Below are 14,567 nucleotides of genomic sequence, written 5' to 3' on the forward strand. Positions count from 1 at the left end.
TTCATGACAAACATACAATTAAAAGAATGAGGAAGTAGGACAAGAATAAAAACCTTCACCTCAATTTTACACCTCATAAATGGCAAAGGGTGGAAGAAATTGCACAGGATTCTATTTTATAAATCTTGACAGGAAGCCTAATGATTCTTTTCACTTGTTGCAACAGCAGTTTCACCCGCTTGCATTACAGAGCCCTTCCAGAAACACCAGGGGCTTGGTTTCCAATGGCACTGAGCAAAACTCCAACACTAAGAAATTACACCCATCAGGGATGAGGGCCAAGCATGGATTCTGTCGGTGACATGGGCACAACTACTCTTGATTTCCACAGATACAGTGGTGTGAAAAAGTGTCCTGATTTCTTATTTTTTTGCATGTTTGTCACACTGAAATGTTTCAGATCATCAAACAAATTGAAATATTAGACAAAAATAACACAAGTAAACACAAAATGCAGTTTTTAAATGAAAGTTTTTATTATTAAAGGAAAAAAAAATCCAAACCTACATGGCCCTGTGTGAAAAAGTGATTGCCCCCTAAACCTAATAACTGGTTGGGCCACCCTTAGCAGCAACAACTGCAATCAAGTGTTTGCGATAACTGGCAATGAGTCTTTTACAGCGCTGTGGAGGAATTTTGGCCCCCTCATCTTTGCAGAATTGTTGTAATTAAGCCACATTAGAGGGTTTTCGAGCCTTAACCGCTTTTTTAAGGTCATGCCACAACATCTCAATCGGATTCAGGTCAGGACTTTGACTAACTCACTCCAAAGTCTTCATTTTGTTTTTCTTAAGCCATTCAGAGGTGGACTTGCTGGTGTGTTTTGGATCATTGTCCTGCTGCAGAACCCAAGTGCGCTTCAGCTTGAGGTCACGAACAGGTGGCCGGACATTCTCCTTCAGGATTTTTTGGAAGACAGCAGAATTCATGGTTCCATCTACCACAGCAAGTCTTCCTGGTCCCGAAGCAGCAAAACAGCCCCAGACCATCACACTACCACCACCATATTTTACTGTTGGTATGATGTTCCTTTTCTGAAATGCTGTGTTACTTTTACGCCAGATGTAATGGGACACACACCTTCCAAAAAGTTCAACTTTTGTCTCGTCAGTCCACAGAGTATCTTCCCAAAAGTCTTGGGGATCATCAAGATGTTTTCTGGCAAAACTGAGATGAGCCTTTATGTTCTTTTTGCTCAGCAGTGGTTTTCGTCTTGGAACTCTGCCATGCAGGCCATTTTTGCCCAGTCTCTTTCTTATGGTAGAGTCATGAACACTGACCTTAACTGAGGCAAGTGAAGCCTGCAGTTCTTTGGATGTTGTTGTGGGTTTTTTTGTGACCTCTTGGATGAGTCGTCGCTGCGCTCTTGGGGTAATTTTGGTCAGCCGGCCACTCCTGGGAAGGTTCACCACTGTTCCATGTTTTCGCCATTTGTGGATAATGGCTCTCACTGTGGTTCGCTGGAGTCCCAAAGCTTTAGAAATGGCTTTATAACCTTTTCCAGACTGATAAATCTCAATTACTCTGTTTCTCATTTGTTCCTGAATTTCTTTGGATCGCAGCATGATGTCTAGCTTTTGAGGATCTTTTGGTCTACTTCACTTTGTCAGGCAGGTCCTATTTAAGTGATTTCTTGATTGAGAACAGGTGTGGCAGTAATCAGGCCTGGGTGTGGCTAGAGAAATTGAACTCAGCTTTCCAAAGATGTGATAAACCACAGTTGATTTATGTTTTAACAGGGGGGGGCAATCACTTTTTCACACAGGGCCATGTAGGTTTGGATTTTTTTTTTCACTTAATAATAAAAACCTTGATTTAAAAACTGCATTTTGTGTTTACTTGTGTTATCTTTGTCTAATATTTCAATTTGTTTGATGATCTGAAACATTTCAGTGTGACAAACATGCAAAAAAATAAGAAATCAGGAAGGGGGCAAACACTTTTTCACACCACTGTATATTGATGTATCCTTCAAGTTATAAAAGAAAAGGCAACAAAATTAAAAGAACAAATGATCAGAAAACTAGAAATAACTGGTAATTATTAAATTAGAGGTGACTGTTGCTGCCCGTTTTACCAGCAGATCTGAACCCTGGTAATTCAGGCCCACACACCCACAGCCTTTCACACCAGCCAAGCTGTATTTGAGTCCTTAGGTGAACTAACAAGTTAATTAACAAGATCTTAAGTTAATTATGAAACAGTAGATAAAAGGAAAACTCCAACACATTAAGGAACAGACAAAAAGAAAGTTAATTGCATTCTACCAATTAATCCTGTTAGTGGGTCAATTAAGGATTCCATTAAGTACCCAAGAGTTAAGCTGGAACAAAAATCTGCAGGTGTGGGGATCCCCAGGACCAGGTCTGGGAGTCCCTCATTTAAGGACATTTAATCCCCAGGCTGCATTATACACGCACTTGGGCACTGTGCAGCAGTGTACTGGTCAGTCAGTAGGTAGGCGCACACACACACACACACACACACACACACACACACACACACACACACACACACACACACACACACACCTGAAACGCTGCTTTCTCTTAGAGAGGGCTGCAGCCCAGCAGGAGCCTGTCCCAGCCACTCAGGGAGCATGCAGCCCCCCCCTTAGTGGGACCAACACAGGGGTTCAGCATGGGTGCTGTTAAATACTGTATGCTGTGGTTGGAGCATGATAAGAATATAAGTATAACAAACAATAGGAGGTCAACCAGCCCATTAGTAACTAATTGATCTGCCGAGCTGAAACCAAGATTTATTCTTTAATGGCATAAAGAATGTTATTTTGGGCTCAGCAGCTCGCGTCATACTCCCACAAACCTTTGAGTTTTAAATGCAATTTCACATGGTTTCCAGTTGTGCTCTCTGGTTCATTTTTTGTATTGTTATAACTAGATGAACGTAGAAAAAAAAGACATTAAATGTTGATTTTCTGTTCTTGTTAACTATACCACCAAGTTCAATAATTCATTATAAACTCATACTGCAATTGGAAAATTCTGCACAAGGCACACTTTTATTTTCTATACAAATCCTCCATACTGTGATTCAAACCAGCAGGAATTGCTTCCAAATGAACAAAACCTGTTAAAAATTTTTTTTCCCCAAGAATGCAATTTCCATTGCATATCCACTCTGCATCGGTCAACAGCAGCTGAGAAACATACCGTAAAAGTGCTCCTGATAATCTGACATCGTTCCTCTATGTAGCTGACATAGACAAGCAGAGCTCATCTGCCTGCAGTGGAGGATGACCCTTACAGCCCTGCTGCTACCTGCCCCAATCCAAACTGCAGCTGTGGCCAGCTGTTTGGGAATTCCCAGGAACAGAGCACAGCTGGCTGAGCACTGTTAGGACTGGATGGAGTGGAGTAAAGCAGGGGAATTCTCAGCCTAGGGCCCTGAACGTCTGGCATGACATCAGCTGACTGTCCTCCATGTGGAAGTGATACAGACAGTTGTGTTCAGGCTTTGCACTGCTAACAGAAGGACCCTGCAGGACCATGTGACTAGAGCAAAAAGCTTTCACCTCACCCAGTCGGATGCAGTGGATCTGGGCACGCAATTAATTACAGTTGATTTCAAATGCACAGCTAAGCTATTTGGAGGCAGGAACAGAAAAGAATTGTTAAAAAAAGATGATACAGACCACATGCTGTTTACTGAACCTACTTGGTAGTTGTCAAAACAAATTAAAATGCTTAATCAGCACTGCACACAGTCCATTAATACATTGCCTCACAAGAAAGCAGTTGACCTCCTGTTGACTGTATACTGTTTGGAAAAATGCTTTGGTTCCAATTATCTGCTTGCTGCATTTGGCACATTATACACAGCACCACGTAATGGAGAAATCTGCTATTTTGCCCCTACCTATGTGCGCAGTCTAAGATACAGGAACTGGCCACTGCCAAGTAGCCCCTCCTGGATCAGTCTCCCTAAATCACAGCACTCTGATGGTTCAGCTTCTCCATCAAAACCCTGCGTTTTGAGCAAGTATCACAAACCGTACCTCAGAAAGAAAAAAATCCCATCTCCCTCTGCCAGCTATTGCTCCATGTCTGTGGAATAAGCACTACGGAGGAGCACTGCTCTCCAGACCTACGTGGCACATCCTGGTATCGTCAGCCAGGCGCGTCCGAGAACTTCTGCGAGTGTTTTCCGTCTTCTTACCTGTTACTCCATATCCCATACAGCAGCTCCACAAAAGCGAAGGACAGATTCAGACAAAGGAAGAAGAACAGGTTTCGAGAGGTTTTATCCGAAAGTATAGATCTGCAAACAGAAGAAGGGGGGGGGGAGAATTACCAGACAGTGCTACCCCCAGCACTGCAACAAGGAAGCGCTGCTAAAGAAACTGACCGACACGGGGGACCCATTAAAACTCACCCCCGACTCTCTGTCAACTGAACGTCCTGGTGCTGCCCTTTAGATTTACATCACCATTCAATGTGTAAAAACAAAGTACATTTATAAGTCTATGTCAAAAAACATTACAGCAGCCATATTACCTTCTGTCGGTATACAGGCAACAAATTAACATATGGCATCTCCCGGCAACATTAGACCATAACCACAGGCACATAATTTGCGTGTTAAGGGTGTTGACTGTCTGTGAAACTGTGAAGCGGTCTTTTCATTTTAAGCGTAACACCTGGTAAACTAAGATGTCCCTTATGAATTCTGTAGTTCTTTACGCGATTTCAGATGACCGTATGTACTTTCACTGCCATCTGTGGTTCATACAGATACACTCCTCGGCACTGCAACAATCTGCACACTGCAATTGGAAAATCACAGGCAGCAGCATTTACACTTCCAAAAGCCCACTTAAAATGTTTTCCTGAACAACGCGTGTTACCGTAAGGCCTCGCAGTGTCTGCGCCATTGCCCGCCCAGGGAGAAGTTCCTAACCCGGACAAATCCTCACTACCACAACGCCGGCGGAGGAGAAATCACCAAAACACCCGTGTCTTGACTTAAAAGTTATAGAAATATCATCCGTTTACCTAAACCATCCCGAGATCTTGCCCACGAGGTTGAATTTGGGAGGTTTGTATTCATCATCTTTAATAGACAAAGGTAACATTTTTATCAGCCCAACACCGAACCCCGGCACTGAAGCTGCACTGACTGGCCGGATACCCGGAGTCACAGGCTTGTTGCGGTGGAGAACAACGGCACTTCCGGCCAGAGGGGGTCGCTGATTGCCACTCAGGTTACTGCGCAATTAAATGCAGAGCTGCCTGACGCTGACATATTTTACGTTCACCTAAATTGTATTTACCTTATGAAAATGTACGGCTCCCTATGTGCACACACTAAAACGCTTGTGTTGACAGTAGACGAGAGAAGTGTTTTCAAACAGGAATACACCATAGCCATCATACTTCAAATTATTTCACTGTTAAATGGTTTGCTGACCTTATAAAGACTTATAAACCATGACTAGCCACGTTCCCAATAGGAATACACTTATGCGACCTAAACATTAAAAAGCGTATAATAAAATATGTGACAATGGGCAGCACACTGGCACAGTGGTTAGCATGGCTGCCTAGCAACGCTGGAGCACTGGGTTCAATTCTGGAATCAATTCCAATCTTTGTGGAGATGATGTGTTCACCCTGTGTGCTCCAGTTTCCTCTCACAGTCCATATACATTAATTGGCTTCTGGGAAAATTGGCCCTTGTGTGAGTGTGTGCTCTGTGCTGGATTAACTTCCTGCCCAGAGTGTACACTGCCTTGCTACTGTTGCTTGCCAGGATAGGCTCTGGCTCCCCCATCGCCCTGAACTGTTAAACAGAGCCCTCTACTCAGGAGGGAGACATACTGTATAGGAATAACTAGATTAGGGGCTCTTTGGGTCTATGCAGAACAGCAGCTTTAGATGTTAGTGAAATGGGCTCATGAGGGATAGGAACAGAATGAGAAATCCAACCTGTTTGATCTAGAATTCATTAGGAAGGAATTCACGGGGTGTTACAAAAACAATGTCGTTGGTAAAACCAATTAAAATAGAATAGTGTTTCTCTAAAAACAAGACCATATTGCTGTTTCATTCATAATTCCCAGAATGTTCCTGTCCAAGTCAGATCACAACACTGGTATTTTCGTAATATTTGCGTGCCTCTCAGCAGGAGTAGAAGTGGATGGACGAATGGCAGAATTTCACTTCAGTCTATATAACGCCCTTTAAGACTGCGTCAATATCTGTACCTTTCAAAATGTGAAAAGAAGACTGAGAAAAAAAGGGCAAGTGTTAAAGACGCACTGAGAACAGTGAGTGTGGAGGTTGTAATTTTTGAAGTTAATCAGAGACTTGGGTATCTTAAAAAAACTCGGCTTTATACATTTTTCAAACCTTTGTATGAAATGCTAGAAAATAGCGATCTTATTGAAGCCGACACCTTGCTATAACATTATTTTAACCTGGATGCTGAAGTTTACGTCTTATATATCTTTCATTATTTAAACAAGTATACATTAGAATGCCTGTATGTGTTAACGAAAATTTACCAACATTCAGCCACTAGATACAGCGTACGTATGATTGTGCTTGTGCATGTAAAGATCCTGAATTTTAAAGACTGTCAGTTTTTCACGAAATTCGAGCAAAGATATTATACCCTGTTTTACACGCCTAATGATTGCCCCAAGCGCGGAGCTACAGTAACTAGGGGTTTCACATTTCAATCCTCGCGGAGCTCTAGGCTTCGGTAGACGTTCCCGCACGGCTGCGCAGGAACCTAAGACCCGGCACCGCAGGAAGAGCTTGAAGTGTTGGGAAGTCCTCGGGATGAAATGAGGTAATCGTGTTACAGCAGTTTCGCCTTTTTTTTTTTAGGGCTAGATGGAATCTAGTTTGTATTGTATAGAAATGAAAATAATAAATATGAATACTATTAATTAGTGATAATGTGGTGTGTGAGCAGGTTTGTTTGTATACGTTTAGACTGACACTTTTTTCTCCCCAAACCTTACAAACAACTGCAAATCAGGATGCTTAAACTGAAAATGATTTATGCCACATGGTAGGTTTATAAAGGAGACGACTGTATTTGATTTTTTTTCATTCTGAACTGTTACTGGTATCAACTGCATCAATTAAGGACCCGACAAATGGGAAGTTGTTTTGGAGGAATATGCAAATTCGACCGGAGAGCTTTTCGTCATAAACAAAAAACAAAGTTTTTGTTGTTTTCTTCATGTATGCTCTTACGAAAGTTTTTGAAAAAGTTATATTGCAGTCATCTACGTTTCTTTTTTAGAACTGCTGACTCGGGATGACTAAAACTGGGAAATGTGTAAACGTGATTTAATATAGATTTTGCAACCTTAAGGTTCTCCAAGTATAGACGCTGTTTATTCACACACAACCACTCATTCATTGCAAACAAACTCGAGTGTGTTCTTTAAAATATTATAGAAACATTGAAGAGTAAATTTTAACACCAACTGACTGCAAGTTAGTCTGTAGATGCATATGTGTTGTTCTGTTAGTAGACACCATTATCCAGTGCGAATTACAATAAAGAAAGTGTACATTGTGTAAGAACGGAAGAGTAGCGCAATAAAAACAATACAACAACAATGAGGCTGCTACAAATTAGAACAGCTATGTCAAAAGTCTACTAGTATATAGAACACATAGATTGGGAAATTCATATTTTGCTTGTTTTTTAAATAATCATTATGTTGAATCTTCTTTGGGTGTGTGTGAGAGAGACCTAATGTGGCAGGTATATATACTAAGTAAATAAAAATACAAATTATTGAAGTGCCTTAAAGGAATATTTGGGCTAAATAAAATATTAAAACGAATAAGAGTATATTTCAAAAACATTCTGTTTTTAAATACAAAATTAGTTTGCTTTTAACTACACAAATTAAAATTTGTGATCTTATTTCAGGAGGTAAGTTATTCCAGTCTATCTGTACCTTATAGCTCAAAGCCTCATGAAACCTTGAAATATCTTTGTTAGAATATTTCTACAAATCTTAACAAAGGAATTACAAAGTCCCCAGTCATTGAAGAAAGAACTCATTATAAGGGCTTGTTTATGGAAGACGTGTTATCACTGCATAACTGACGAAGTTTAAGGAATCGTGAGAAGGGGAGAGATAGAGTTTTTATGTTTGGGGTGGAAGGAGCTATAAAGGGGATACAGTCCTGGGTAGAGAATGGAGAGGCTTGTGTCTGGAAAAAAACAGTTGTGGAGTATACACATTGATGTTGAAATTTAGAGAAGGGTGAAAGTTGGTGAAATGATGCAGGAATTGCTGTAGCAGGCGGCAGCACCACTTGTAGAGGTTGGGGACAAAAGCTGTATAGAAAGTGAAGAAAAGTTCTTCTACCCATCCGACCAAGATGGTGGCATAACGTGGTCCCATCTTGGTAACCGTGGCAGATCCACTGAGCTGGTAGAAAAGGTTATAGTAAGAAAACGCATTCAGTGTGGGAACCAGTTTAGCTAATTGTAAGTGGGTATGAATATGGGGATCAAGTGCTGTATATTTAAGTGTGTGCTTGAGGGCTTATTTGACCGTCATCATGGGGACTACAAGTGTAAAGGACTGTAATGTCCATAGATCAAATGAAACATTATGAATCACTGGATCCCAACATTGTAAACTGCCAAAAAGCTGTAGAACCACAGACTTTCATGTAGGTACTCACCTACAGTATGTGCCCATTATTCCAATCTCCAACTCTGCCTGTTTTCTCCTGTGCTTTATATCCCTCCCTGAAACATTTTGTTTTCTTCTGTTTTTCAGCATGGAGTTAACCTTAACTTGTTCCGTTGCAGCCAATCCACACTGATGCAGATCCTCACTCCAACATATTTAATGCCTTTGTGGTATTTCCTCTAATATCATAGCTTAATCTGCCCCTAGGAACAAAACCAGAAATAGCAAAACCTTTTCAGTCATAATCTGTGAAGCTGGAAATTGTGACAACGTCAGTGAAATGTCAACAGATCTTACTTCTTCTTCAGAATGTATTTTCGGATTTGTTTTGGTATTACAATTAAGAAACAAAAATGACAGAAAATAACAGGTATTAAAAACTCTACAGAAAATGGGGGCTCACAGGCTGAGAGAAAAATGGAAAGTGGTCTAATTAATCAGGTTTTGACGTTGAGAACTGTGCCGTAGTTTTAGCAGAATGTAAGCCTAATGAAATCTAACCATACACAAATAGTTATCTATTATAATTAACGTACCCCAAACTATTGTCTGGAGGAGTGGAGCAACCACTGGGCCTGAGACTCCCATAGATCTGTAAAGCTGTCTGTGGCAAGGAGTAGCACAGTGTGCTGTATCAAATAAAATGATTGGTATAATGAAAGAAGAAATAAGTTTCTCCATAGGTTACAATTAAATGGCTGTGTACAACAAAGGGCAATAGGTGAATTTCCTATACAGGTTTACGTTTCCCACAGCCATGAGATGAAGATAAACCAGTTACTAATTACTGGCACTTCACCAAGCACAAATGGAGCAGACTCACACATAACAATGTCTGGACGCTTGGCCCCATTCTGCAGGCATATCTTTGTAGTTCTAGTTCTACAGAAGGAACCTCAGTCATGAATGTGCTGTGGGAACATTGCAAACTTCTTATTTCTGGTTCTTGTTTAGGGTGTTACTTATCTGTTGTGACCTCAAAGTGCTCTGCAGTTTTGTCATTTCAAGATTGTACTCTTTCCTGCCAGGATCTTTTACCGTATTTGCAAGATGCACAGCACCAACCGCAGGTACCTTATTGTGCCCATCCTCCTGCTCTTCGTGGTTGGGGTGGGTTTGACCTTGCTGCTGCCTGGAGTGGACGATGGGGGCCTGGGTGTCCTCAGGAGAGCCAGCCTGTCCCAGCCTCGGGGATCTCTCTCAGACTCCTTCACCATCATCATGCAGACCTACAATCGCACTGACCTGCTGCTCAAACTGCTCAACCACTATCAGGCCGTGCCCCACCTGCACCGAATCATCATCGTGTGGAACAGTGTGGGAGAGAAGGTGCCCCAGGAGCTGTGGGACTCTCTGGGGCCGCACCCTGTGCCTGTGGTTTTTAAGGAGCAGGCCGTGAACCTCATGCGCAACAGGCTGCAACGCTTCCCAGAGCAGGAGACTGAAGGTGATGGCAGTCGGCCTTACACAGGGGTGAGGGGAGATCACACTGACAGCTATTCACAACAGGTGCCCTTCTAGAAATGAGCATCTGCTGCAAACCCTTCCATAGCAGTGAAGCATCCCTGTGGCACACCGTACCTGTTGCAGGTACTGTAGTGTCATGACTTTAGGATTTTATGTTGTACATAACAATATGTCTGGTCTGAGTGTGTAGGAGTGAGGACTAGCACTGGCACATATTCGTGGACAAAAAAGTCTACTCATCTGTTTTTGTTTTGCAGTTACATTGATGAAGAGTTTTTAAATTTATTTTGAGCTCTGCTGATTCCATGATGAACCTCCAGTCCTCACAAGTGTTAATATACCAGTATTGTTCTTCATTCAGGAAATATTTTAAAGAAAAGGAAATTGACTTTATTCTCTGACGTGTCAGGCCCTCATGTAATAAAATCTTATTTTATTTTAAATTTGAAATTGATAATACAGAAAGTAATGTGTTTTGAATGCTTTTTCCAAAGGTATAGTGCTTAGAATCCTTTATCTTCCTTTACATTGGATAGATCACTATTGTAACAACACTTTTGTTTTTTTATCTACTACATTAGTCAAAAAGCACTGGCTCTTATGTCCTCTGTGAGGCCTAGGAGCATCAATCTAGGAACATTCAAAATATTGCCGCTGAAGCTAAGCAGGTGTGAGCCTAGTCAGTACCTGAATGTAAGAGGTGTTAGTGGGGCCAGTAGAGGGCACTCACTCCCCGATCTGGGTGGGTCCTAATGCCCCAGTATAGTGACGGGCACACTGTACTGTGAAAAGGTGCCATCCTTCGGATGAGGCGTAAAAACTAGATCCTGACTCTCTATGGTCATTAAAAATCCCAGGGTGTTTCTTGAAAAGAGTAGGGGTGTTACACTGGCTGTCCTGGCCAAATTTCCCATTGGCCTTTACTAAACAGAGCCTCCTAATAATCTCCATCTATGAATTGGCTTCGTCACTCTGTTCTCCTCCCCACTGATAGCTTATTGTGTGGTGAGCGTACTGTGTGCACTATGGCTGCTGTCATATCATCCAGGTGAGTACTGCACATTGGTGGTGGTGGAGGGGAGTTCCCATTACCTATAAAGTGCTAAGTGTAAGTAATTGGTATGATTTGCCTATTGATGACATTTTAAATCTCTGAATGTAACTGTTTAATTCTTTGGCCACTACTATTGCTCCAAAACAATGAGTTTCACTTAAATGTCAGGCTAATCGATTTTATTATAGAATTAAGTCAATAGGCCGTAGAAGGATCAAGAATAGCTGACAGAACTGTCCTGAAAACAGTCCTGAAAGCTGTTCTGACAACATCATAAAACATTAATAAAGCTGCAGAAATCCAAGTATTTATTGGGCATTATAGAAAAACCAATGAATAAACCAAACGCCTTATTATTGTTTTTTGAATCAAAGTTAAATGATTAACAGTCTTAACTGTTGTGAAGGGTTCTAGAACTATATTAAACCTACACCGGATGTGTTTAACAATAACACAATGCCTTTTATCTAAGGAGAAATCCAAATTCACAACAGGTTGTTAAACTGGACACTAGTGACCACTCCTTTACTGGAACACCTCCTAATGTGATATTTGCTCTTATCCTGCTTCCATAATAAAAGGAGTTAAATCTGTTTAGTTTCCAGTCCTTATTAAACTAAGTCCAACAGTGAAGGAGCATTTCAAAATGCTCTCAAAATACGCCAGTTTCACCTATCCTGCTAAACAACAGATCGCTCACTGAAAGATTCACAAGGATGTTATTGGCTCTGGTAACAACCCTTTTATTCTCATGGAACTTGTCTTCAGAGCTGGAAAAACAAGGCTTCCTCAGCTCTGATGCTGGGTGAAGCGTGGTATCCATTGAGAAAAGTGGTCAACTGATCCAATTAAACCCCAGCCGATTCACCTCAACCCTATCCTTTGGGTATTAAGCCATTCATGGCTTGGGAAGGCCTGCTGTAGTGTGGCTCCAGGGGACTTCAAACCATGCTACTCACGTCTCACTCACCTGTGTGTTCACAGCTGTGCTAATGCTGGATGACGACACCCTGATCAGCGCTCCAGACATCAGCTTTGCCTTTTCTGTCTGGAAGGTACAGTGATTATTATATCAACACCAATTTTCTCTTGGACTGAAATTGGAGCAGCTTGTCCTCCTGAGTGAATTAGAAAGGTTGACAGAGATTAGTGTGTTTGGACAGTAATGTATGTAAGATCTTGGAAAATATTTGATCTTGCCTTTGTTTTAGATTTTCACACTGCCAAACCTAATATTGAAAGTATAAACAGTTCTTATTGAATCTTGTAAAGGAATTTTGCACACTGTAATGAGTTAACTACCAGCTAAGTTTACTGATTGCAGTGTTTTCTTATTAGTTACCGTGTTGTTGATTTGCTGTTTATGTTTCTGATTGATGTTGGATGATGGGCTAAAGCCAAAAAACACTGCTGTGTGACTTTGGAAACCAAGCAGGCTTTGGCTGTAAAAACAGGAAATGTCTTTCTTGTCAGCATGATAGAAAGAAAGACAATGCAATGTTGTTTGTAATGCTAGTATCTTGCATGTTTGTGACTGAAAGCTTTAGAGGATGTGCAGATAATGTGTGTTGCCCCATAATACCTTGTGTTGCCCCCAGTTTTCTTCAGCAAGTGGTTTCAGAATGTAAGGCTTCGTGTGGTGTTCGGGAATCTTTGTTTTCAGATTTTAATGGCCCGCATTGTTAGGAAGAGTCCTAGACTACTAATAAATAATAATGTGATTTGTATGGTGGGATTCCAGTAATATTTCCTGATTATTCTGACAGCCCATTCCATCTGAACAACAAAATCTCAGTTATAAATCATGAAGATGTTCTTAAACAGTACAATTACGACTTGAAAAACAGCATTTCTTGTCATTTACTCAGGATTGGTTACTTTAATAACTTGTTTAGTGTTTTCTAAGATTGTTTCCTTATAATACTGTCAGCTGGTGTGTGAGCACCTCACTTTTTGACTGAAAAATCCTAAAAAGTGAAAAGATTTTTCAGTTTTGTCTAAATGTCTGAGAAAACAAAACATTCTTTTCCAGCTCTTTGGTACACCTATGAGATTATGGCTTTTAAAGGCACTGTACAAAACTGGTGATGTTTTGACATGTGAAGGTTATAAAAGTTAACCATGAAATTCTGTTTTGTCTTCCACTTGTGTTGCAGCAATTCCCCAACCAAATTGTGGGTTTCGTGCCCCGCAAGCACTTGCTGACGCCCTCGGGGGTGTACAGTTATGGCAGCTTCGAGCTGCAGGACCCTGAGGCCGGCAGTGGGGACAGATATTCTATGGTGTTAGTCGGAGCAGCATTCTTCCACCAGAGCTACCTGGACGCCTTCCAGAGGCAGCCGGCTGAGGTGCTCCGTCTGATCGACGAGACGCAGAACTGTGACGATATTGCCATGAACTTCATGGTGTCCCAGATCACCCACAAGCCAGCAGGGGTGTTTGTGAAGGCCGTGGACATTCGCAACTTGGAGCGGGACGCTAGCAGCGGGTACCTGGGCATGTGGCACCGGGCAGAGCACCTCCTGCAGCGCTCCTTCTGCCTCAACCGCCTGGTGCAGATCTACGGCGGCATGCCATTGCGCTACTCCAACCTCATGATCTCACAGTTCGGCTTCCCCAGCTATGCCAACCACAAGGACAGGCATTGAGCCTTTCAGAGTGGCCTGGAATCTGCTCTCTGTGTGACAGGCTTCTTAGATGGCCTTTTCTACATGGATTTCTTTTGGTATTACTGAGATCAGCCCTGGTGGTCCTGCTCAGTTGACAGGAACCTTACCTACACAATGTGAAGCAGTTGTAGTCTGAGGCAGTCCTCATTTTTTTAAGCTGCATGCACCTAGAATTACTCTGATCTGTATTTACATTGAACAAACCCAGTTGGTCTAATAGTGGATGATCAGTCTGAGTGTTTTCTAGATGCCTTATCTAGATGTTGATCAGAATAGGAGCTTCCCATATTGTGTTTCTTCAGGGGTTGAAGCCTTTGACATTTCCACAGACCAATAACAAATGCTTTGGTTATCATGAGTAATAGATTTTTAATGAGGCACATTTCTCCCATAATTATCCCCCTGAATTAGAAATAAAACTGTGTGAATGACTTTTACTTCCTAGATATGAATTAAGAATTTACAATAGCAACAAGCAATTTTCCACTCATTGTTTTCTCAGTCTTGAACTTATTTTTCTCATTTCACTCATCAGTTAAGTTTTTTAAAATGTTTTATGGTCCTTTATGTTTTGTAGTTCATTGTGATCCTGGAAGAAGCATTTAGAAAATGGATGAATGATCCTTTATGTGGACTTAGAAAAAAACAAGAGTTAAATCCTTAACCTAGATGCACCTTT

General features: G+C 41.4%; 2 protein-coding genes across 2 annotated transcripts in view; one reads left to right on the top strand and one right to left on the bottom strand.

The window, feature by feature from the left end:
• The window catches only part of slc30a7 (solute carrier family 30 member 7), a 42,462-nt gene extending 37,283 nt beyond the window's left edge, over positions 1-5,179 (bottom strand). Inside the window, exons 1-2 of the mRNA XM_088598850.1 lie at positions 5,016-5,179; positions 4,180-4,281 (exon numbers count right to left, since the gene is read on the bottom strand). Of these exons, the coding sequence (XP_088454976.1) occupies positions 4,180-4,281; positions 5,016-5,095 (182 nt within the window). The 5' untranslated portion in view covers positions 5,096-5,179. The remainder of the gene's footprint in view (positions 1-4,179; positions 4,282-5,015) is intronic.
• A 1,480-nt stretch (positions 5,180-6,659) lies between these two features.
• Positions 6,660-14,367, top strand: extl2 (exostosin-like glycosyltransferase 2). Its single transcript, XM_088598857.1, has 4 exons — positions 6,660-6,816; positions 9,727-10,145; positions 12,204-12,274; positions 13,376-14,367. The coding sequence occupies exons 1-4, from the start codon at positions 6,812-6,814 to the stop codon at positions 13,865-13,867; spliced, it is 987 nt and encodes a 328-aa protein (XP_088454983.1). The 5' UTR covers positions 6,660-6,811; the 3' UTR covers positions 13,868-14,367.
• The last annotated feature ends 200 nt before the right edge of the window (positions 14,368-14,567 follow it).

The sequence above is a fragment of the Lepisosteus platostomus genome, chromosome 11, assembly GCF_059453375.1.
Source record: "Lepisosteus platostomus isolate fLepPlt1 chromosome 11, fLepPlt1.hap1, whole genome shotgun sequence".
In the NCBI taxonomy this organism is placed as follows: Eukaryota; Metazoa; Chordata; class Actinopteri; order Semionotiformes; family Lepisosteidae; genus Lepisosteus; species Lepisosteus platostomus.

Coding starts and splice junctions, on each gene's coding strand:
- extl2 (XM_088598857.1), top strand. Junction 10,146..12,203: donor CCCAGAGCAGGAGACTGAAG/GTGATGGCAGTC, acceptor GTGTGTTCACAG/CTGTGCTAATGCTGGATGAC. Junction 12,275..13,375: donor TTGCCTTTTCTGTCTGGAAG/GTACAGTGATTA, acceptor CTTGTGTTGCAG/CAATTCCCCAACCAAATTGT.